Source organism: Salvelinus fontinalis, chromosome 15 (assembly GCF_029448725.1).
Source record: "Salvelinus fontinalis isolate EN_2023a chromosome 15, ASM2944872v1, whole genome shotgun sequence".
Taxonomy (NCBI): Eukaryota; Metazoa; Chordata; class Actinopteri; order Salmoniformes; family Salmonidae; genus Salvelinus; species Salvelinus fontinalis.
In genome coordinates, this window is record NC_074679.1 from 43,012,342 (window position 1) to 43,038,152 (window position 25,811).

General features: G+C 42.4%; 2 protein-coding genes and 1 non-coding gene across 4 annotated transcripts in view; 1 reads left to right on the plus strand and 2 right to left on the minus strand.

Annotated features, from left to right (window-relative positions):
* Positions 1-1,242: 1,242 nt before the first annotated feature.
* On the minus strand, positions 1,243-4,740 carry LOC129812016 (cofilin-2-like). The gene is made up of 4 exons (XM_055863896.1): positions 4,580-4,740; positions 3,034-3,341; positions 2,787-2,863; positions 1,243-2,403 (listed from the first exon to the last, which is right to left on the minus strand). The coding sequence occupies exons 1-4, from the start codon at positions 4,580-4,582 to the stop codon at positions 2,291-2,293; spliced, it is 501 nt and encodes a 166-aa protein (XP_055719871.1). The 5' UTR covers positions 4,583-4,740; the 3' UTR covers positions 1,243-2,290.
* A 234-nt stretch (positions 4,741-4,974) lies between these two features.
* The window catches only part of LOC129812015 (bromodomain adjacent to zinc finger domain protein 1A-like), a 46,136-nt gene continuing 25,299 nt past the window's right edge, over positions 4,975-25,811 (minus strand). The window contains exons 20-26 of one of the 2 annotated variants that reach the window (XM_055863895.1): positions 25,329-25,403; positions 22,381-22,628; positions 9,904-10,094; positions 9,420-9,781; positions 7,161-7,339; positions 6,247-6,334; positions 4,975-6,067 (exon numbers count right to left, since the gene is read on the minus strand). In XM_055863895.1, coding sequence (XP_055719870.1) covers positions 5,895-6,067; positions 6,247-6,334; positions 7,161-7,339; positions 9,420-9,781; positions 9,904-10,094; positions 22,381-22,628; positions 25,329-25,403 — 1,316 coding nt within the window. In that variant the 3' untranslated portion in view covers positions 4,975-5,894. Of the gene's footprint in view, positions 6,068-6,246; positions 6,335-7,160; positions 7,343-9,419; positions 9,782-9,903; positions 10,095-22,380; positions 22,629-25,328; positions 25,404-25,811 lie in introns of both variants that reach the window. The other variant, XM_055863894.1, reaches the window with a different exon arrangement.
* trnaa-ugc (transfer RNA alanine (anticodon UGC)) lies at positions 24,922-24,994 on the plus strand. Its single transcript has one exon. It is a non-coding gene; the product is annotated as a tRNA-Ala (tRNA).

The following is a 25,811-nucleotide window of genomic DNA, read 5'->3' on the forward strand; positions in this document are numbered from 1 at the left end:
CTCTTATCCAGAGCGACTTACAGAAGCAATTAGGGTTGCCTTGCTCAAGGGCATATGGACAGATTTTCAACCTAGTCGACTCGGGGATTCAAACCAGCGACCTTTTGGTTACTGGCCCAACGCTCTTAATCACTAGGTTACCTAACCATGACTAGTAGACTACAACGTTCTAGACACCCTTGGGTAATACTTGTTGCTCACGAAGTTGTAGCATAGTCAGTCCAGACAGAGATACAATCAAGAGTTTGTTCAAAGTCTATTTGGTGACACCAACGCCAACCTACACCATATATTTCAGCTGTCACAGGACTGGGCCATCTGTTGCGTTAGATACTTCCCATAAGCAGGGGTTTACAACATCTTATAATAATACACCAAGGATTTTTTCCCTATGTGATTTTTCCATTCCCTTCTTTCCTATTCTGTTCCTTGAGTGTGAAAAGCATTCTTGGTAGCGGGCGGCAAGCGTGTGTACTTTAACTTGCTACTCTTCTCCTCTACCAGGGCTTCCCTTTCGTTGCTCTTTGGAAGCTTGTCCAGTTTTGCCATTTGTGGACAACGATGACAAGACACAAAAGCATGTGTTGGCCATAAATAGCTCTGACCAGCAGAGGATTGCTCACTGCCTGCAGATCAAATTCTCTACAGGCAGAAGGCAGCAGGCCTGGCCCCCAGCCCAGTTGCAGTAAAAGACGTACCACTCGCTCTTTCCTAGAAACACTTGGCCCTGTTCAAATGAAGGGACAGGGGCAGACTGCCCTGGCTGTTCATTGAAACTTAGATGGCGAGTATAAAATGGTGCTTTGATTCATTTGGGAAACTGCAGTTCTCTAAGTTAAGGTTGAAAGAGCATTACATAAAAATATGATTCAATCTATAAATATTTAAATGACATAAGTTGACAGTTCTATAATTCACAATGACATACAGTATGATCGGAGGTTGGTCATTAATGATTTGCTGTACTACAACAGAAATAGCCTTACTACACTACAGTGTAGATATTAGATATAAGAAGCATCAGGGAAACCACCTTATTTTCATTTGGAATTTCACACAGAAAATATAATATATAGAGCTGAAATTATTCCCAATTGTACACAATATATTTATAGCAGAATGTTCCGTTAAGTTGTAGCTGCCCTCCTGAACAGAGCCCAGAAGATTGTCACTCACTCACTGCATCTGGTTTAATTGAATAAAACACTGACCAAGGCAATATAGCATAGCATTTAGACCAGATCTTTCTATTTCCTGTTAGAGGAAATCATGAATGTATCTCTTTATTGCTTCTCAGCCCTCCTAATGAACAGATACACTCAGACAGACAACCCAGAACATTAGACACTTCTTTCTGTTATCTGCCACAAGGTTTTATTTCAAAGTGGCAACCTCCTCGCCCGATCTCAAAAACAATGTTCCACTTAATGCTCCAAATGCACATATTGCCATCTTTACTGATATATTTGAATTATTTTGTTTAGTGTTAAAAAAAAAATGCAACCAGCACCCCTCCTTTTTACAGTGGTGTACTGTACATTCAAATGAAAGTAAGGCGGCAATTGAACAGTCAAATACTCATCTGTTCTTGTCCATATGCATAACAGGAATGAAAACTGAGGTAACATCTCTAGTTGACATAAATATAGATATTCTATATAGTTATTCGAAACTTTTTTGTCTCAACTTGTAGTGTATAAACAAAAAAGTGCTTCATATATGCATAGTCTATTACGTGTTTTGCCAGGTCGAATAACATATTGGATACGATAGAACACTTCAAATAAATAAGTCAGTCATATGAAAAACCTAATTAGTGCAAAATACTTGCTTTTAGCTGTAACCTGGGCAGTGAATATGACTGTCAAGGCATTATAGAAAGCGTTCACATTTTCCTACTCTACTGAGCATCTAGTCATCACTGTTTAGGTGGAAAAGAATGCAAAAACAGTGCTAAACTTTTTGTTTTTGGAGTGTTATTAATCTCAGGTAGTGTGGTGCTGCTGTACATATTTGTTTGGCAAAACACCTGATGAGTGAACATTCCTCGAAGGTAAAAATAAAATATAAAATAAAAAAACTACCAGGATTTTTTTTTGCAGAGGTCAGCTGGCAAAATAACTTGTAGGCTTTTGCATATGTTAATGAGATCTCCTTTGTGCGAATTTTTTTTTATAATAAAAACTGAACAAAATAAAAGCCTACAGCTATTCCTTTAGGATCAAATTATATAGACACAACTGCTAAGGTGAAAGTGTCTGGAATCCAGATGGCACGTAGTATTTTCCGTTTACAATGGTAACCCTTCGAGTGATACCACCACGTTTCCTCCCAACTTGTCTGCCAGGGTGGCGCGGTCCTGGATGTCGTCTAATCCGTTGACTTGCCATTCGTGTTTGATACCTGAAAGAAAGGGATGTATAGAGCTGATTGCCATCCATTTTATGCTGTCGTGTTGAATACTACCAAGGCCCTTTCAATAATTGCAGGGGTGTCGGAGGGAATTTTGTTGGACACCACATTCTCAAAACTTTCTATGGGGTTCAAATTGAATGGTGTTTTGAATAACTTCAATAGCTATAGCCATGAAACTTTTATAGAACATAGATAGGGAAAGAAAATAACTTATGTCGGTAAAAAAAGTCTAAATAGTTCTAACAAGATAGTTAACTAGAAGTTAACCGTTTAGACTATGCAAATTCACCTGAACAAATTACTGAGCACGATCATACAATATCAGGTCAAACATACAGGAATAGCAGTTTGATATAGCCATTGTCACTCACCTGTGAACTTCTTTTTAATGGCATCTTTAGAGCTAGCGTAGATCATCTTGCTTTTCAAGGGAGCACCCTCAGGTGCCCTGGAATGAGGGAAACAATTTAATAAGACTAATAACGTCCATATTTCATACCACACAAATTAAAGCATCAGTTATTTTACCCAAAGTCGAAGACCGTGTTTCTCAAACTTTTTTTTATACCTGGGGCCACCAAGCTATGGTTCTCCTTACATTACAACACCCAAACGTACCAAAATATAAATACCAGGTCTTCTTTCTTGGATTCTTTTGTTTCGTATGTGGCATCGTATAAGCCGTATCTGCAATCGTTGAGAGGTAGAAGCTTGACGAAGCAGGCGTATGGGTCGTCCACCGACTCCCCAATGTCACCAACCAGAATCCACTTGCCCTCTTCCACAACAATCTTCTTCTTGTCATCGCTGAGGCAAAACAGCACAGCCTTTTTACGCTTTTTTACATCTTCGGTAGAGGATGACTTCCTGACTTTCATGTCATTGAAGACCTTGATGACTTCATCGCTGACAGTGACACCAGAGGCCTGCGGAAAGAGGGGGGAATGAAATGGCAGCCTTCAATATGGTTGTGCCCTGTTCAATAGCCAGTAAACACAGGGAACAATGCTGCTAAGACACTACAGTTATTATCATGTCCCTTTATTATGTGGACATTGAATCTAGACCCATAGCTAAACAGCATGGGGATGGGAAATGCTTTCCCTGGGGTCTCTATTAGAAGGTACAAGAAAAGCAAACATTTACACATACAGTATGTAGCTATAGCATTAGCTACCGATACGAGTCACGCAGACAGAATAACAAGTGACTGCAGCATTGATCATAGCGTTCCTTTCCTTTGACAGTCATTTACAATGAATCAACACTTTCACTCTGACACTACCTGCCAGCACACCTGCTGAGTCATTTTGCATGCCACATAGGCAATGTCAGCTGGCCAAAGTGTTCCATCAATAGCGATGACAATTCGACCAGAAAACCAATCCATGGCAATTGGACATTCCAACACTGTGGTGTACTGGCTAACCCTCTATCACAAAAGTGCACGAGACTCGCTGACCACTGAGTGACCACCACACTAGCAACTGTCAAAGAATAAGACCGGAAACTAGCTAGCACTGTGTCCAGCAACCCTTTGCATGTGTCAAGGCCCACTGCAGCAAACTAGCTAGTATGGGAACACACGCGTGGAAATCCGCACGGGCGCGTTATTAGCTTGACTCGAGTGCAATCAAACAGCACAGGAGACCTGTAAGACCATTTCAAGTTATCTACTGTAAGACCATTTCAAGTTATCTAGTCCCAATAATTTTGTTTATCATCTATAACCAGCTAGCTACAGAAGCTTATAGCGTAGAAAATGTGATTGGCAGCAGGATTGGTTTTAACGTTAGCTAGAAGCCAACTTGTCTTCATGAGCTGAAAGTTTAGCTAACGGGCAGTAGCCCGATTACCGTTAGACAGAGGACTGCGCTATAATTAAGTTAAAATGGCCGCCTTAGGCTGCAGGCCTTGCAGCAATCCTAAACTGGAACTGATTTTAGAAATTAAATAACGGTATATTATTTAACTTGAAACAAACTTCGTAGTTACAGCTAATCACTATGGAATGTCCAACGCAACTATAACTAGCAATCAAACATTGGTATGCAAGCAAGAAACGTTTTTCGAAAACAGCCCAGTGCAACAAAGTTACAAAAAGTTACATCTACACCGAACCAGAAACTACCTAACATCTAGCTAGAAAAGTAAAGCATTTTACCATGTTGTCCGATCGTCGGTCCTGTGCGATTTGCGATTATGTGGTTAAATCTGTAGGGGTAAATGGATATGGTAATGTTTGGACGAGCCGACCGGGTGTGTGGGACTGGGAGAGAGCGGGGGAGAAAGGTGGTGGTAAGGGGCGCGCCAGTAGGAGCCACTGCACTTGCAGCGGGCGGGATCAGGAATGGGATAGGAGGAATTTATCCTGTGACATACTGATGACAATAAAGCTAAGCAAGGACTTGCGGACTTCCACTTCTACACTCAACTCAAGCAGGCAGCGTTATAAGTTATTTTTTTAACCCTACTAAAAATGTACACCTACCCTAAAAACAATACGCCTCACAATTATTTAGAAGACATTGGCAACAAAAGTGAGAGATGACCAAGAAATATTAAACAAAGTGAATTTATTTTTATATATAGGAAAATATACACGATAGCAAATACAAAGCAGAGGTGACAGTTAGGGGGACAACACTCAGTATTTAGACCCTATCCCAAACAGTTTCTAAAGACTGAACTCAAAACTAGGCCAATAATTCTTTACAAAAACATGTTCTATAGAAATATTATAAATAAAGTTATTGCATTCAAAACTAAATAAATAACCAACGAATGATAGGAAATAAGGGACATAAGAAATAATATCAGTTTCCAGTGTAGTGTTTCACTGAAAGATGGGAACCTGAAACAGTTGATGTAAAATATGTTCAATATTAGGAAACTAAAATTAAACTGTCCATATTAAGTTTCAATACTTAATTCGCCTAAATCAACTGAAGTAGTCACATACAAAAAAGTATGTGCACAAAAATAGTAGTCTAGGAATGCTGCCAATATACAAAATATAAATGCACTGTTGAAACCTAGTTTCAAACGTCAATTTGTTTACCCTGAGTGAATACGAAGATAAAGGCTTTGTTTTGAAATATTCAGTGCAAATACTTTCACAGCGATATAGTTGTTCCTGCCTTATCTTGAGAGGGTATGATATTTACACTTCCAAAATGGTTTGGGAATGTTCAGACTTTACAATGCACGGTCATATTCACTAGAAACAAAATGGAAGAAAACAGAACGAAACGGAGGGACTACCTGAATTATGACCATGTATTTATATTGATGTGTGTATTTTCTGTCATTCAGGGCTCATCTGTAAGAGACCTTGGTCTCAGCATGACTCCCTGATAAAATAAAGGTTTGAGAAAAAAAAGAAGTCTCCAATAACAAACTTTGTTTTTGTGGCAAAACCAATGAAACGCTTGCAACGGTGTGCATGAATACAACCCAGTAGTTTCAGTCAGTCAGCTTTACATCCGGGGCCGCTTCTGTGGAGGAGTGGTCCGGTCTGCCAGCCCCAGATTAGAGACTTCTGAGTTGAAGAAAGCTTGGAGCCTTGCTCCTGCTTTAGCTTCATTCGTGTGCCGAGGGTTATATTGTAAACAGTTGGCAAACATGAGCTCCACGTCCTCAATGTACTCCGCTGTGAGATAGGAGGGGGAAAAAGATGATCAGAAATCATTTCAAATCTGGTGTGCAGAACCATGACCGCATAAAATTGTTTTTCATGTTGATAAATTTAATCCAATATACAGTAAACAAGGAGATGGTTCAAGCCTTTTCATCTGTGTTGGTTTAGGTAAAAGCAAAACATCAACTTACTAGCTGTTTTATATTCACAGTTGTTGACCTTTTCTCTGATAGTGCTCAGAGCTATGGGTCTTTTGATAATGTCGAAGTAGTCTGGAACCTGCAGAAGTGAGGACAGATAAATCAGAAGGGTAATGCAAGTAAATGAGCATGAAATGGGAATGGGCTAATTGACCCAACAACCAGGACCTTCCCTGATTTGAGGGGTAAAAAAATGTTAAAATATATATATATATATATATATAAATTTGCGATTGTTTATACAGATCTATAACGATGCATAAATAGAAACATGCAGTAAGATGCCAGAAGTCGCAACTGATGCATATGGGGATATTTTTGATTTCTCTCTGACATTCAGAAGCTGAGCTACGGACCTATAGTCAAGGAATCAAAGAAATTGGACTTTGTTGGGAAGTAATCTTATACAATGTGTGACTCTCGCCATCAATTGATTTATTCACTTTTAGTAAAAGACCATATGAATAATTAAAATGGAGGGTTCATATAAATGATAATAAAACATTTGGTAGCAGAATAACATTTGGTGAAATGGGGTCAGATTTATTTTCCTTATCCATTATTATATCATTGAATAGCCTACCTATAAGATGTCATCATTCTTGTTAAACTACATAGAATTGTAGGAATTCAGTTTAAAAACAAAAAATTACAAAGTGAAAAAATGGGGGCCCAGGGAAAAAAGATAAGAGTTAGATAGTAGCTAGTTGTATTCAAAGTGTATTCATAGGAGTGCTGCCTGTGTGTGTGTGTGTGTGTGTGTGTGTGTGTGTGTGTGTGTGTGTGTGTGTGTGTGTGTGTGTGTGTGTGTGTGTGTGTGTCTTTAAATGCATGCGCGCATATGTGTTTCTCTGTGAGCCAGGCTGGTACAGAAAAGACTGTACCTTTTAAAAGTCATGTATTACCTGTATCCTGGACACCAGCTTCATGAAGGGCCAGCTGTCTTCATGTCTGACAAGCTCTACGGTCAGGTGCTCACAGGCAGACAGTTCATGGACTCCCAGGTTCCTCCCTGAGCTGCGGCGACTGGACGAAGAACCTGAGACCGAGGGAGTCAGGACCAGCTTTGGCTTAGGGGAGACCTCTGCTGGAAGAACAGAGAAGATGTAGCCGATTGTGAATATCAAAGATGTGCACTCTGAGAAAAACAAAAAAATGACTCAACTAGAAGGAAGTCGTTTGTGTAACTTAAGATACCCCCCTGAGGAATTAAGCACTACAGCGCCTTCAGAAAGTATTCACACCCCTTAACTTTTCACATTTTGTTGTGTTACAAAGTAGGATTAAAACTGATTTAATTATAAGATAAAATAGCAGACATTGAGCATGGTGAAATTATTAGTTACATTTTGGACAGTGCATTAATACACCCAATCACTACAATGATGCAGGCGTCCTTCCTAACTCTGTTGCCGGAGAGGAGGGATTTCACCACAAGGCCAATGGTGACTTTAAAACAGTTAGTTTATTGGCTGTGATAGGAGACAAAAAGACAACGTTGAATGTTCGAGTGGCCTAGTTACAGTTTTTACTTAATATTGGCTTGAAGATCAATGGCGACATAAATTGCTGTCTAGCAATGATCATCAACCAACTTGAAGAATTTCTTTAAGAATAATGTGCACATATTGTACAATCCAGGTGTGCAAAGCACTTAGACTTAACCAGAAAGACTCACAGCTATAGTCGCTGCCAAATGTGATTCTAACATGTATTGACCCAGGGGTGTGAATTAAGGCGATATATTTAATTAATTCAAATGTATGTTTTTGTGCGATATTCCAAATGCCTGTATCGCAATAAAGTTTTTACTTTTGTTTTTATGAGTGTTTATGTCCGCTAGTCTTTTTGGTTGTCTCCTTAGCTCCTTCTGTTCGCCTTCTCATTTACACCAGATATCTGTATATAATGACAAGATGCGCATGTCTCTACCATAACAATGGGAGCCATTGTTCCAGAGGCGGGAAAGTAGGTGACAAGCTTAGGGCCAAAAATAAACCTATAGAAACACATTGGGATTTTGGCTAGAGTCAACTACTTCGCTTCTTGCTCTCTGTACACACAGTAATAGAGAAGTTTACCTTTCTAACAAAAGCCTTTATCTCAATTGCTCAAATTGCATGCAGCAGACACTACTAAAACAGGAGTATATTAATGAACATTGATTCTGGAAAATGTACGCTCAGTTGGTGGTGCGCCACACTGTGGTACCACATACCGCTAGCAGAATTTTAGCCAAAGACTTACACTAGCTGTGTTTTATAAATGTGCAACAAGCATAAAACAAGGAATTGGCAACTCTCTCATTCTGAGAAATAAAGTAGGCAGCTTGATTTCAACATCTGAACAAAGTGGACAGGCTGGCATGCTGTTCAAACAGTTGGAGACAGACAGAAGGGTGTGTTCATAAGAATTAAACTGTAAATAGCTAGCAAATTGATCCAAGTTGGCTAAACTTGAAATAAAGATTCCTATAAAGATTAGCTGGATACTCACTAGCACGTGGGCTTATTCTGAAGAGACTGTTTATGAGACCTGTGTTCATTTTCTATTATGCCTGCTACAAGAAGTGAATGTGCATTATGCATGGTTCTGGTTAAATCTGTAACGAAAAGGACATTTTCATAGATATGAAAGCCTGATTGATCAGTGATTGCAAAAAAGCAGGTTAAACTATTTTGATAAAATAATTAGTTGGTCTTGACTGTGGAAGGCTTATATTAAGCACAAGTATAATTTCACAAGCCCTGTATTCATTACACTGCATTTCAATCAGAAATAATGTATCTGACCTTTAACTGTACAACAAAGCTTACTTGGAGAGACAAAAAGTGAAAATCGCCCATAAGTTTATTTATTTTTTAATCATTATGATTTTTAGGCCATATCAGCAGCCATATTGTGAATACTTATGTAACTGAGATTTCTGAACTTCATTTTAATACATTTGCAAATATTTCTAAAAACACATTCACTTAGTCATTGTGGGGTAATTTGTGTAGAGGCGAGATAAAAAAAAATATTTAATCCATTTTGAATTCAGGTTGTAAAACCACAAAATATGGAATAAGTCAAGGGGTATGAATACTTTCTGAAGGCACTGCACATGACAAAATTAACATTCAACACTTCTGTACAGAAACATTTTGCAGAACTGGTCTTACCGGAGATGGGTCTTCTACGGGAGTCTGCCTGAGAGGGAGATGGAGTAGACTGGTTGCTTGTCCTGCTGGAGGTTCCGCTGGAGGCCAGTATCTCGTGACTGAGCCGAGAGCTGACTCTGCTGCCTGGCCGTGGAGGGCGTCTGCCGTTGGAGACTGGGGTGGGCTTGTTGGAGACTGGGGTGGGCTTCTTCCCTGAGGACTTGGCGGAGGCTCCCTTCCCGGCCGAGAGGGCCTGTTTGGGGGTAGTGTGCTGGCTCCGGGGAGTGGAATGACTTGAGCTGCTGGTGGTCTTGCTATTTGACCGACTGCCTTTGGTAGTAGGCACAGGAGGTTTCACAGGAGTCCGGCCCTTTTTAGTGACACTATAGGAGAAGAGGGAGACTGAATTGAGGAAGCGAAACTTCAGATATATGAACACAATGTTTTGGTTTTAAGGTAATTTACTATCAACACAATTACAAGTATAGTGACTCTCAAATCACACCTCTTCTCTTCTTCCTCGGACTCCTCCTCCGATTCCTCTTCCTCTGATTCTTCTTCCACTTCATCCTCTGACTCCTCCTCTTCCTCCACTTCTTCCTCAGAGTCGACAGAGGAGCGTTGGCGGGAGGTGAGGCGGTTGGCTCGCCGTTTGGGACGGCACTCCGGGCAGAACCAGTCCCCTTCTGGGACAGCCTGGACACATCACAGATAGAGAGCAAAGGAGAGGTTAAGATAGTTACATATCAGGACATTATTTTTGACAATATATCGTATAGACAATGTCGCAATATTATTTTGGCACTAGTTGGCTGTACCTGCACCAAAACTCAATTATTTTTACTTCATAGCTTGTTTTCCATCTTTTTAAATAGAGAGAATTTGTTTGGCACTTATTTTCATGATGACTGACCAAAATGTAACGTTATGACTACTGTTGCCTTTCAGTCAGTCAACTTTAATAAAACATACTTTGGGGAGGCGAACTCACGCGACTTCGGTTGAAGGCTCTACAATCACGCCTGACGAGGCTGATGAAACCCATGCCTCGCTGGATGTGCTGCCTTCCACGGGCGAAAAGCGCGAGGCTTGCCTTCATTCCTTAAATTAAAGGCCCCTCTTCACCGAGCCCAGGAATGGGTGGTGCGGGACCTTGTTTCCCTCCTTCAGGGGACCGTAGTTATAGTCATAACATTACAATCTCTCTGTCAGTCAACTTCAGTACAACATTCTATGGGGAAATAGTCACCCCCCAAGCCAACCCCAATTGATATTAAATTTAACAGCCCATGGCAGACAACCCAGACTTGACCACGCGAGATGCGGGTATTGTGATTATGGAGCACTGCCTTGTGACTTTCCCCTGACCCAGCTGTAAGCACACTGCTTTACTGGGTGTAGTGACATCCAAGCGACAAAACCTCACAAAATTGTGCAGTGATGCGCAAAAATATCTCCGATAGTCAACCCTTTGAACAGCGACCATGGCGCTGCCAGACCCATGGTGGAGTGGGCGCGTACACCGCTAGGTAACGCTTGGCTATATATGCCATCGAGATAGTCGCCACAATCCACTATCCAGCTGGAGTGACGCTGCTTAGAGAACGCCCTTCCACAAACTGAGTACAGAAAGGGTGTACGTATAACGCAGAGGTTCCCAATATGTTTGGCCGAGGCCAAAGCCATGAGCAGGTAGGTTTTGTTGTAGAGGATCTTCAGAACCACCGACTCCAGAGGCTCAAAGGGGGCCGCACAATGCCTCAAACCAGCGCCAAGTTCCATGTGGGCGCAATAGGTTTAGAGACCAGTCTGAGACCACACACACACACCTTTCAGGAAACGCACCACCAAGAAGTGAGCACCCGGTGAGGTTCCGTCAATTCCCACATGACACTCAAGACAGCGGCCATGTACACTTAAAGCAGAGAATGCTTGAAAAGCTCATGTAGGAACATAAGGATGCCCCTTATAAAGCACAGAAAATGAACAAGTCCTTTATCTTGGCACCAGAATTCAAATGCTGGCCACTTATACACATACAGTCCTCTCGTGGGTGCCCTTGTAAATGGAATGGTAGCAATAACTTTCGGAGGTAAACCTCTAGCCCATAGGAACAAAATCTCTGGCCTCGCTTGCCAATCCTGCCCGGGCGCCTGGGACAACAGGCGGGGGAGCATTAAACATGGACAAGCTTCCAACATGTGTTGTGCTGCCATGAGACTATAGCCCGCATGAAGCCCGGTCCCTTTACGGGCACAGGGGGCTCTGGCAATGGCGGACGCAGTATCCCATTGGCCAAACGTGGGGGAACTTGTCACAGTAGTGTTTTTGCAGAAGGATGCACTGGTCAATCAGATATGTGCCAAGGTAATAGCTAACTGACCGCGGCAAATTAGCCAACCTGGCTAGCATGCTTTGCAGCGCTTGTTTAGCTAGCCCGATCTCGAAAGTCAACGTAGGACCAGATCACCGAGGTGGGAACGGAACCTTCATCAACAAGTCTGGGAACAGAAACAAGTTGTGCTTGACCGAGGCAGACAGGCGGCGGGGGTTACCCACCGAACCTGGCCGCTCTCGCGCTTCAAAAAGCCTCCCGTAACCGGCGACAGAGCACATACTGCCAGGGTTGGGCGCAGGCAGCCACTCCATGCCCAAACAAGACATTTGCGCTGACCACCCTATCTCCGCTTCCTGCACCTCGGTCCCTGAAAAGGAAAGCCGAAGAATTCTACACGTCTTTCCAGGGAGTTTGTACACAGTACGTGGCAATGTGCACACAGAACGGTTCGAGCGAGAGCCGCCTGAGCGTCCTGAGCGCGAGTATCTTAAAAAAAAAAAAAATGCTATAACCCTGACAGGGGGCAAGACACCGAACCCGGCTTAGTCATCGTCGTCTACGTCGTTTTCTTAGCCATCTTACTCATTGCACATATAAACTTAAGATTAACAAAAAAAAATGATTAGAAAACAAGTACAAGCTTCAGCACACAACGTCCATGGGGTGAGCACGCTCTACCACTATGGGACAGTTTAGTTGCAGCAATGCATGACAGTCTCGCTTTCTAATTGTTTGTTTTAGTAGCGTGAATCGTTACTGTAAACGAGGTGAAGAGCGAAATAATTGAAGGAATGAATCTGAGCCTCACGCTTATCACCTGTGGAAGGCGGGGCTTCCATCAAGGAGTGGATTTCATTGTCCTTGTCAGGTGTAATTGTAAGATCCTTCAACCGAAGTCTCGAGAGTGCCACTCCCCATAGCATGTTGTACCGAAGTTGACTGAGTGAAAGAACTTGTTGTTTTCTCATGGCTCCCTTGTCTCTCCGCACCAGACATTTGATGCTACTGTTTATTATCTATCCTGTTACCTAGTCACTTTACCCCTACCTATATGTACCTCAATTATATCATAACCCTGCACCACTCAGAACTGGTACCCCCGTGCATATAGCCAAGATATCATTTCTCATTGTGTATTTATACCTCATGTTATTATTTTTCTCTACAATGTTGGGATGGGCCCCTAAGTAAGCATTTCACTGTTAGCCTACACCTGTTTTTACAAAGCATGTGACAAATAAATTTGATTCGATGGTGAGCAGTACATTTGGAACATTGAAACCCAATAAAAATGTATTGAATTGCAATTACATATGTGTGGGCACCCAAGTATCGGGATATCATATAGTGAGGTCCTGGCAATTCCCAGCCCGAGTGACGACGACGACGTGATATGACTGATGTATAGCTGATTTCAAATTGACTGGCACCCCACAGTAAAGCGATGACCGGGCAAGCCCACAGCAGGGCCATGCCAGGTGGCCTATTCCTATAGCCTGCATATCCTACTTCAATAAATATGTTACAATTTACAGAATGGTATTTTATTACGATTCCCAGTAGAGGTCGCAAAAGCAGTTACTCTTCCTGGGGTCCACACATCTTGAAACATGACATAATACAGAACTACATACATTTTAAAATAAATTACAAAAAGGCACACACCCTAAATATCAATACATACTGGTGGTGTAACGGACCGTAGTCGATCCGTACGGATCACCCCCCACGGTTCGCCATGCATGTGAACCGCGGATCAATTGCAAAGTTTAACCATCATGTGAAATACAGTTTTACTGCCGCTGTTACTTTATAAAGTAGTAATTCCCTAAATCTCAATGCAGAGTTGCAGTGAAAAGATAAATGTAAATGTATAAAGACAAGACAGATGCTGTGTTTTACTCTGAAGCCTGAAGGTTGATTTGATTATTTTGTCATGTTGAATCCCAACGCATCAATCCTGGATGCTACCGTTGCAAAGAGCAAAGAAGAAAAAAGAGCAGTGACAGCCATGGCTGGCGGAGGAGCTGAAGAACTGGAAAAGCCTCCCGCTTCATTTAAGTCTCATGTTTGGGAGCATTTTGGCTTCCCTGTCAAATATGTCAGAGGAAGGGTGGTGGACAACACCATTACGGTGTGTAGGCATTGTGCCACAAGAAAGCCGTATGATCATGGAAATACATAGAGCGTGGCCACACATTTAAAGCGTCATCACCCTGGTGTGTCAGTGACGGGAGCCAACTCAGCCAAGAGACAACTTCTCACCGCGGCATTTAAGCCCTTTGCTGCAGAATCAGACCGGACTAAAGCCGTCACCAAATCTATTGGGATGTTTATAGCTGCAGACATGAGGCCATACTCTGTTGTGGAAAACAAAGGGTTTAAAAATATGGTGAAAGTGCTTTAGCCACGCTACAAAATCCCCTGGCGCACCCACTTCAGTATGAAGATCATGCCAGATCTTTATGAACAGGAAAATATCAAAATTGTCAATGAATTATCCAAGGCATCCTCTGTTGCCCTCACCACAGACTGGTGGAACTCCAGGGCAACGGAAAGCTACTTAACTGTTCACTACACCACAGGAGTGGGAGATGCGAAGTCCGGTGCTACAGACACGCCCCCTCTATGAGTCACACAGGCACAAATCTGGCGCAGGTACTGCTAGGAGCAGTAGCAGAGTGGAAGCTAGAGGCGCCCAATAGCAATATCCCAATCACCACAAATAATGCCAGGAACCAAGTGAATGCAGTGATAGAGGCTAGACTGGGGCCACATTGCTTGCTTTGCACATGTGATCAATTTAGCATCCCAAAGGGGAATCTCAGTGAACCAGATGGACCACCTCCTTGGGAGGATCAGGAAGGTGGTTTTCTTTTCCACCGAAGCACAACAGCCGCTCATGTGCTTAAGACCAAGCAAGAAATGTTACAGCTACCAACCCACAAGCTCATACACCATGTCACAACAAGATGGAACTCCACTTATGACATGGAGCGCTATCTTGAGCAGCAGGCAGCTGTATACTCTGCACTAACAGACAAGACCCCGAAAAAAATAAAGACATCGTCACCTTGTCTAATGATGACGTGAAAGTGGCAGAGGTGGTCCTCCAGGTGCTCAAACGCCTCAAAACAGTTACAACCCTACTGAGCACTGAAACTGCACCGTCTGTAAATTGCAAGATGGCGCCGACAGAGATGGTCGCTTCGCGTTCTTAGGAAGCTATGCAGTATTTTGTTTTTTTATGTTGTCATGATGTTGCCTGCTTGGATACTTCAAACCCCATCCCCCTCTCCCTGCCTTTCCCTTTCCACCACAACCCATGAGGTGATCACAGAGAGAGGTCGTAAATTCCTGAGAATCCCCCCCACCACAAACAGTATTAAGACAGAGGGTAAACTTTCAGGACAAAGGAATTCTCTTCCACCTCACAGAACTTGAGGTACGAACATATTTCATGTTCCTGCCAAAGTAGTAAAGATCGGTGAAGATCCTAGCTATTAACATGTCCATTTGTCCCCATGTGGGAAACTCAGGAGAGACTGTGGGACCACATTACCATACCGCTGTTTATATAATAACCTCAGATATGAGATTTACACCTGTGTGTTGTATAAAATGAATGAGTGAGTATGATAATGTTTGTATAATTGTGTAATATGATTTTGAACTGTTTAATGAAGAAAAATACAACTCCCTGTTGTATTTGAACTAAATCCAAGGACCGCCCCTGAGCCAGTTGGGTCAGAGACCATGGAACCACCCCTCTCTGCTATCTGAATAAAAGCCAACTTTAAGAAATTACCATTGAGACCATGTTTATCCTCAATGGGGAGAACGAAGGTTGAATGTAACATTGCTGAAGTATTAAACATACCACGTGGTTAAAACTCTTATACGAATGAGAACAAGTCTTTGATATTGACTACTAGTCTGCAGCTAGGAATTCGGTATCATTGAACGCAAAGAAAGACAACCGCCGAAACAAGAATTCTATAACGAATGTCACTCTGAACAATCCACAATAACTACGACAGAAGGAGCTCCAACAAAACGAACTTCTCTCCGACGATCAAGACGACACAAACAATGAGCGTAAATATATATATATTGTTTGCAATTGTTCCCAAATGAGTGAGCGTTCATGTGTAAGGATTAGCATGTCAACTGTTATAAAGAGTATACTCTGTAGTGACTTCTGAAATCGACCCCCCATCCATCCCTTTTGTCTAACAAGCCGCCATGCCGGTTCAGCCCACTAGGGCATATTGCTCCCATCATTTCATGTAACTATTTTAAGTTTGTTTGCTTGTTTATGCATTTCTGTGAATTAATTAGTTAGTAATAAATAAATGATTTAAGACAATTGATGTATGGATGACTCAGTGAAGACTGGGTTCGTGCAGATAATCAACGATTTACGACGTTTGGAATGAGACTGACGAGGTAGAGTAAATAAATCATTAATTAGAAGACTATTGATCAGATATGAAAATATCTGAAAGGTTATATTGGGAAATTATAACTTTGTAATCTAATAACTTTCCCTGGTGCCCTTGAATTCATAGTTAATTAGATACGTTATTACTCAAGTGATAGCGTAAGCCCTAATTACAGGAATTTTTAATAAAAACTATAAGTCTTCAATTTAACGATAGCAAAGACACGACAATGTATTATTTCTTACATTGTTACCCCAGGAAATCTTAAGTCTTATTACATACAGCCGGGATGAACTATTATTGTCAAGAGATTGGACATTGGCGAGTAGTATACTTGAGAGCGGTGAGCGATGTGCACGTCTACGGAGCCTGACCAGAAGACCGCTCTGTCTGCGGCGCCGTTGTCTTGGGTCGCCTACTGGGATCCGATCCATTGTTCTGGGTGGTGGTCCAAACAGAGGATCCACGTCGGGAAAGTCGTATTCCTGGTCGTAATGTTGGTAAGTTACCGTTGCTCTTATATCCAAGGTAGACGAAATTCGAGCAAGGGTTGTCTTCCAGAGAGACATCAGAGATTGTAACATTCTGTTTCACGGAAACATGGCTCACGCGGGATATGTTATCAGAGTCAGTACAGCCACCTGGTTTCTTCACACATCGCGCCAACAAAAACAAACATCTCTCTGGTAAGAAGGGCGGGGTTGTATACCTTATGATCACACCATGACTCGTTAATCATAACAACATACAGGAACTCAAGTCCTTTTGTTCACTTGAACTAGAATTCTGTACAATCAAATGCCGACCGCATTATCTACCAAGAGAATTCTCTTCGATTATAATCACAGCTGTGATCTCCCCCAAGCAGACACCTCGACCGCCCTGAAAGAACTTCATTGGATTCTATGTAAACCATATATCCTGAGGCTGCATTTATTGTAGCTGGGGATTTTAACAAAGCCAATCTGAAAACAAGGCTCCCTAAATTTTATCAGCATATAGAAAGCGCAACCTGGGCTGGCAGCATTCTGGATCAGTTACTCTAACTTCCGCGACGCATACAAAACCCTCTCTCGCCCTCCTTTCGGCAAATCTGACCACGACTCCATTTTGTTGCTCCCAGCCTATAGACAGAAACTAAAACAGGAAAGGCCGTGCTCAGGTCTGTTCAACGCTTGTCAGACCGATCGGATTCCACTCTTCAAGATTGCTTCGATCACGTGGACTGGGATATGTTCCGGATAGCCTCAGACAACACCATTGATGTATACGCTGATTCGGTGAGCGAGTTTATTAGCAAGTGCATCGGTGATGTTGTAGCCACGGTGACTATTATAACCTTCCCCAACCAGAAACCGTGGATTGATGGCAGCATTCGCGCGAAACTGAAAGCGCGAACCACTGATTTTAATCATGACAAGGTGACCGGAAACATGCCCAAATACAAAGTGTAGCTATTCCCTCCGCAAGGCAATCAAACAAGCTAAGCGTCAGTATAGAGACAAAGTAAAGTCGCAATTCAACCGCTCAGACATGAGACGTATGTGGCAGGGTGTACAGTCAATCACGGATTGCTAAAAGAAAACCAGCCCTGTCGAGGACACCGACGTCTTGCAGACCTGAGCTTATAACTTCAAATTCTTTTTCAAAAAGATGAGGATGTCTACATTGTTTGGGGAGAGGGTAGACCTCTTTGCAGTCACTATTTCCCCTACCGTGGATAACACCCTCTCGCTAGGAACTGAAGTGCCAGACAAATTAAACTTCTTTGCTTTGAGAACAATAGTGCCACTGACACGGCCCGCTACCAAAACCTGCGGGCTCTCCTTCTCCGTGGCCAATGTGAGTGAAACATTTAAACTTGTTAACCCTCGCAAGACTGCCGGCCCAGACGGAATCCCTAGTCGCGTCCTCAGAACATGCGCAGACCAGCTGGCTGATGTGTTTACGGACATTTTCAATCAATCGCTATCCCAGTCTGCTGTTCCCACATGCTTCAGGAGGGCCACCATTGTTCCTGTTCCGAAGAAAGCTAAGGTAACTGAGCTAAACGACTATCGCCCCGTAGCCCTCACTTCCGTCATCATGAAGTGCTTTGATAGACTAGTTAAGGATCATATCATCTCCACCCTACCTGTCACCCTAGACCCGCCCCAATAGGTCCACAGACAACGCAAATCACACTGCCCTAACCCACCTGGACAAGAGGAATACCTATATAAGAATGCTGTTCATCGATTACAGCTCAGAATTTAACCACCATAGTACCCTCCAAACTCGTCATTAAGCTCGAGACCCTGGGTCTCGACCCCGCCCTGTGCAACTGGGTCCTGGACTTCCTGACGGGCTGCCCCTAGGTGGTGAAGGTAGGAAACAACATCTCCACCCCGCTGATCCTCAACACTTGGGCACCACAAGGGTGCGTTCTGAGCCCTCTCCTGTACTCCCTGTTCACCCATGACTGCATGGCCATACACACCTCCAATTCAATCATCAAGTTTGCAGACGACACTACAGTGGTAGGCTTGATTACCAACAACGACGAGACTGCCTACAGGGAGGTGAGGGCCCGCGGAGTGTGGTGTCAGGAAAATAACCTCACACTCAATGTCAACAAAACGAGATGGTGGACTTCAGGAAACAGCAGAGGGAGCACCCCTCTATCCACGTCGACAGGAAAGTAGAGGAGAAGGTGGAAGGTTTAAAGTTCCTCAGCGTACACATCACGGACAAACTGAAATGGTCCACCCACACAGACAGTGTGGTGAAGGCGGTGCAACAGCACCTCTTCAAACTCAGAAGGCTGAAGAAATTTGTCTCGTCACCGAATACACAAACTTTTACAGATGCACAATCGAGAGCATCCTGTCGGGCTGTATAACCGCCTAGTACGGCAACTGCTCCATCCACAACCATAAGGCTCTCCAGAGGGTAGTGAGGTCTGCACAACGCATCAGAGGGCAAACTACCTGCCCTCCAGGACACCTACACCACCCGATGTCACAGGAAGGCCAAAAAGATAATCAAGGACAACAACCACACCGAGCCACTGCCTGTTCACCCCGCTATCATCCAGAAGGCAAGGTCAGTACAGGTGCATCAAAGCTGGGACCGAGAGACTGAAAAACAGCTGAAAAACAGACTGTTATACAGCCATCAATCACTAACATTGAGTGGCTACTGACTCAAATTTCTAGCCACTTAAAAATTTGATGTAATAAATGTATCACTAGTCACTTTAAACAATGCCGCTTTATGTTTACATACCCTACATTACTCATCTTATATGTATATACTGTACTCTATACCATCTACTGCATCTTGCCTATGCCGCACGGCCATCGCTCATCCACATATTTATATGTACATATTCTTATTAATTCCTTCACACTTGTGTGTGTAAGGTAGTTGTTGTGAAATTGTTAGATTACTTGAGATATTACTGCACGGTCGGAACTAGAAGCACAAGCATTGCGCTACACTCGCATTAACATCTGCTAACCATGTGTATGTGACCAATAACATTTGATTTTGATCCTACCTCTGAAAACAAGGATTCTACAATCCATGGCCCCAAGTGAGGAAGACAGCACCATCACTAGAGATGTCAAGGCTGCCATTAGAGAGGACCTGAACCCCAGATACCCCCCTAATGTACAGAACTACCTTCATAGATCTACTGCACTGGATCCAAGGTTCAAGTCCCTGTCTCACCTAGACCCTGCCTTACACCGGGGGACATACAGTGAGCTCACCACTGAGATTGTGGCCACTGAAGAGGTAAAAAAAAGGTTTTTTTTAAGTGAATTACTTAAAGAATAAATATACTGCTGTCTAATGTTAGTCTATGCTATTGTTATTACAATCATCAATTTTTTATTTGGAATAATGGTATTGCCACAACTCTAGTTCTACAAAATATGAAAATAATAATTTGTTAGTTTAATAGATCAGGCCACAGAGCCGACAGGAACAGACTCAGAGGCATCTCCTCCACAAAATAATTTGGCCATGAAGGAGCTTTTCGGGGAGACCTTTGCGGAAAAGGACACAGGCAAGACGTTTGCCAACACCATCAAAGAGGAGGTGGCATCCTACAAGGCAGCAAGCGGCATTCCAGTGGATGGTGATCCACTGGAATGTTTGGAAAAGCAATGAGTGTAAATACCCTCACATTGCCATGATGGCAAGACGCTACCTGGCACTTCAGTTCCTAGTGAGAGGGTGTTCTCCACGGCAGGGGACATAGTGACTGCAAAGAGGTCTACCCTCTCCCCAAACAATGTAGACATCCTCAACTTTTTGGGAAAAAAAATTGAAGTTATAAGCTCAGGTCTGCTTTGCTTTCTTTTTTTGATGTGGACACAGGCAATTTTTTTTATTCACTATTGTTCAAAGGTATCATGCCTCATATTGCACTTTAATTTAACAATTGAGTACTGAATATATTTTAAGAATTTCTTTATTTAAACATTGAAAAAGAACACTTAAAGCAAGGAAGTTAAGTAATAAATGGAAAGCAAAGTTTGTCTCCCTTTTTTTGCTAACCCAAAAAACGATCAGATCCGTGACTCAAAACCGTGATCCGATCCGTGACTCAAAACCGTGATCCGATCCGTGAGTTTTGTGATCGTTGCACCACTAATAAACAAACGATCTAGGTCAAATAGGGGAAAGGCGATGTGTCGCGAGGTGTTAATTTTAACTGTTAAAAAAAAAAAAAGGTATGCTGTTCACTTGAGAAATATGAGATGGAAAGGAGTACCATGCAATGTGTGGTGCCAAAAAAGCAGAGCATCTCTTTATTACGGACAGACCTCTCCCCATCGATGCATGAGAACGTAGACAGGGCTAAGATTTAACAAAGCAGCACAAAATATACAATCAGAAAATGTTTGTTTTTTCTCCTCTCGCTCAATGTCAGATGATCAGGGCTGTAGAGCACACTCTAATGACTAATGATGTAAAAAGCCTTATTTTGTCTTCTCTCCATTTTACACAAATATGATTTCAGTTTTTATGCATGCTGGATTCCACCACCCACTTCATGATCAAACAATCAATTTATATAACGGTTCAAGGCGCTCAGAAAGTTAAGTTGTTTTTGAATAACATAAAAACAGTAGGCCTAAGGTAAGAGGTAGAACAAACAATAGCAAGATAGAAAAATCTAACGAGTACTTTAAGCACACCTTACAATGGAGCAAAACTTAACGCGTGCTTCCCTATTTGCCATTGGGAACCAAAACAATCCTACTAATTAAAATAGCCTACCAATGCATTAAGACAAGTTAAAGTTATGAAGAGAATTTCCCAAATAGGCTATTCTAATAAAGTGTTTAATGTCCTAAAGTTGCAGCTTTCAAAAATGGAACAATTGTGAAAGTCTGTCTATAGGCGATTCTCTAGTGCAGCTTGATTTTGAATGACATTTCAGGCAACAAGTGAAATTGACTAAACAATATCGAAATGGAAAAATCGAATGAGAAAAAAAATGAAAACTTTAAGTATAGCTGAGAAAATCTTAAGAAATGTGTAGAGTAGGGCCATTTCCATAGCAATGTAGGCTTCAACCTGTTAACTCGAAATGACACAACGACAAGGTTCAAGTTTAACAAAGTTTACTATACTATATGAACACACTACAAGTAGCTATTACACTCGAGGCTAGGTCCAACAACGACAAGACTTCCTGCGCATGCGCACTCTTGACTGAGTGATAGCCCCGTAATAACAGAGGTATAGGGATACTTAAAACATGAACTTAACACAACCCACCTACAATATATAGCCTAGGCCTAATAAGAGAAGATGCAAACCATTGAAAATTATCTAGTTCTGGGGACAGCAGTTGCATGCTCTGCAGCTGGCCCCTTCATAACTGTACAACCCATCACCTACAGTCAGACAACAACCTCATTCATGCCACAGCTCCAACAGAGAGGAAAATGCTATAAAAAAATAAAAGGATCCAAAATATATTTTGCCATGACTCCCCTCGTCCTTCCTGTAGCATGCTAGTTGGCGCTAGCTGTCCATTTCAAATCAAAAAAAAAAAAAAAGCAGAACTGGTTGACCAACGGGGCTATACCATCGTATATCAAAAAATGTTATGGGTACCAAAGCACCATAGCACTAAGGTTGACGCCATCCAACCCTTTAGGCCATGTGTGAAGAAAAGCATAAGCATCCATCCTACCTTGAGTTTGGGGCGGACACAGTGGATGTGGTGTCCTCTGTCGCAACTGTCACACAGCAGCATGTTCTCTGCATCTCCCTTCCTGCGACAGACCTTACAACGGGCATTGAGCAGAGACTTGGCCCAGATGACACTGCGCTCCAGGGTGGAGAGGTGGAGGAAGACCTGAGAGAGGCTGGAACAGCCCAGCAGAGACTCCCTCCAACGCTCCTGGACCGTCTTCACCACCCGACCACTGTCACTACCTCCTGAGGGCGTCAGAAACATAGTCAGACATATCATAGGATGGAGCAGTCCTCCATTCCTCTCCATCATCTACAACACAAGTCAACACAGTCTTCACCAACCCACCACTGTCAAAGCCACCTGAGGGGAGGGGAGACAAACATACTGTCAGAACAACAGCATGCAATTATACACCAACCCAAAACATTAGGAACACCGGCTCTTTCCATGACAGACTGTCCAGGTGAAAGCCATGATCCCTTATTGATGTCACTTGTTAAATCCTCTTCAAAAATCAGTTAAGATGACAGGGAGGAGACAGGTTAAAAGAAGGATTTAAGCCTTTAGACAATTGACACATGGGTTGTGTACGTGCTCCATTCAGAAGGTGAATAGGCAAGACAAACGGAGTATGGTAGTCGATGCCAGGCGCACCGGTTTGAGTGCGTCAAGAATTGCAACGCTGCTGGGTTTTTCATTTCCAACCGTTTCCCTTGTGTATCAAGAATGGTCTACCGCCCACAGGAAGCATAAAAATATATATACATTTAACCTTTATTTAACTAGGCAAGTCAGTTAAAAACAAATTCTTATTTACAATGATGGCCTATACCAGCCAAACGCGAACGACGCTCAGCCAATTTCGAGCCGCCCTATGGGATAACCAATCACGGCTGGTTGTGATCGAGCGTGGATTGGAGTCAACATAGGCCAGCTTTCCTGTGGAACGCTTTCAGCACCTTGTAGAGTCCATGCCATGACAAATTGAAGCTTTTGAGGGCAAAATGGGGTGCAAGTCAATATTAGAAAGGTGTTCCTAATGTTTTGTACACAGTGTTATTATTTTATTGTTATCTTATTTCAGATTGGTATCATTAAGATCATTTTTACAGTACCAGTCAAAAGTTGACACCTACTCATTCAAGGGTTTCTTCATTTTTACTATTTTCTACATTGTAAAATAATAGTGAAGACATCAAAACCGTGAAATAACACATGGAATAATACAGTAACCAAAAAAACATATATATTTTATGTTTGAGATTCTGCAAAGTAGCCACCCTTTGCCTTGATTACAGCTTTGCACTCTTGGCATTCTCTCAAATCAGCTTCACCTGGAATGCTTTCCCAACATTCTTGAAGGATTTCCCACATATCCTTCACTCTACGGTCCAACTCATCCCAAACCATCTCATTTGGTTTGAGGTCGGGTGATTGCGGAGGCCAGGTCATCTGATGCAGTACTCCATCACTCTCCTTCTTGGTCAAATAGACCTTACACACCCTGGAGGTGTGTTGGTTCATTGTCTTGTTGAAAAACAAATGACAGTCCCACTAAGCTCAAACCTGATGGGATATCGTGTCGCTGCAGAATGCTGTGGTAGACATGCCTTGAATTATAAATAATTGACAAACAGTGTCACCATTGAAGCACCCCAACACCATCACACCACCTCCATCCTTCACATTGGGAACCACACCATGCAGAGATCATCTGTTCACCTACTCTGCGTTTCACAAAGACACGGCGGTTGAAACCAAAAATCTCATCAGACCAAAGGACAGATTTCCACCGGTCTAATGTCTATTGCTCATGTTTCTTGGCCCAAGCAAGTCTCTTCTCATTGGTGTCCTTTAGTAGTGGTTTCTTTGCAGCAATTCGACCATGAAGGCCTGATTCACGCAGTCTCCTCTGAACAATTGATGTGTCTGTTACTCGAACTCTGAAGCATTCATTTGGGCTGCAATTTCTGAGGCTGGTAACTCCAATGAACGTATCCTCTGCAGCAGAGGTAACTCTGGGTCTTCCTTTCCTGTGGCGGTCCTCATGAGAGCCAGTTTCATCATCGCGCTTGATGTTTTTTTGCAATTGCACTTGAAGAAACTTTCAAAGTTTTTGAAATATTCCAGATTGACTAACCTTCATGTCTAAAAGTAATGATGAACTGTCATTTCTCTTTGCTTATTTGAGCTGTTCTTGCCATAATATGGACTTGGTCTTTTAAACAAATATGGCTCTCTTCTGTATACCACCCCTATCTTGTCACAACGCAACTGATTGGCTCAAACGCATTAAAGGTAAGAAATTCCACAAATTGACTTTTAACAAGGCACACCTGTTAAATTAAATGCATTCCAGGTGACTACCTCATGAAGCTAGTTGAGAGAATGCTAAGAGTATGCAAAGCTGTCAAGGCAAAGGGTGGCTACTTTGAAGAATCTCAAATAAATATATTTTGATTTGTTTAACACTTTTACCACGTGTTATTTCATAGTTTTGATATCATCACTATTACTCTACAATGTACAATGTGGTCCCCTGTGGCTCAGTTGGTAGAGCATGGCGCTTGCAACGCCAGGGTTGTGGGTTCAATTCCCACGGGGGGACCAGGATGAATATGTATGAACTTTCCAATTTGTAAGTCGCTCTGGATAAGAGCGTCTGCTAAATGACGTAAATGTAATGTAAATGTAGTAAAAATAAACCTTGAATGAGTAGGTATCCACACTTTTGACTGGTGTGTGTGTATATGTATGTATGTATGTATGTATGCATGTATGCATGTATGCATGTATGTATGTATGTATGTATATATATTCTGCAAGAGAGGCCGGGTCGAGAGGGCGACCATCGACCATCAAATCCGTCATGCTTGGGAAAAAGAGCTTTTCAATTTCATAGTGCTGATTTTGCCTTCCTTGCTTGCTATTCTCATCCTTACCTTCACTGTTTTGATCCTCATCTTTCTTCTTGTCTCTCTTCTTTGCCTTCTGGTCCTTTTTAGAGTCTTCATCTCCTGTTGCGGGGATAACATAAGATGAGGCACTGGTTTGCCATGACAGTCCACAAGATACATTTGAACGTCAAATATATCATTAACAGCTCTAAAACACTAAAATGTAATAAGCATGGACCTTTCTAATGACCAGTTTAGTGTGTGAAAAATACAGGTCTGAGCAGACATTAAATCACAGGTGGCACTTATTCCCTGCCTGTCTGGCAGTTAAGGTCTGTTATGAGATGCTCTGATAAAGGTATCTGTGACCAAAAGCTTGACCTAGAGATTCGCAATTGACATTTTTTAATCCAGGAAATGCCTTAATCTGCAGCTCAAAGTTAATACAATTCAATGATTTAAGTGCACACCGCGCCCAAAAAGGCACCCTATTCCCTATGGGCTCCGGTCAAAAGTAGTGCACTATAA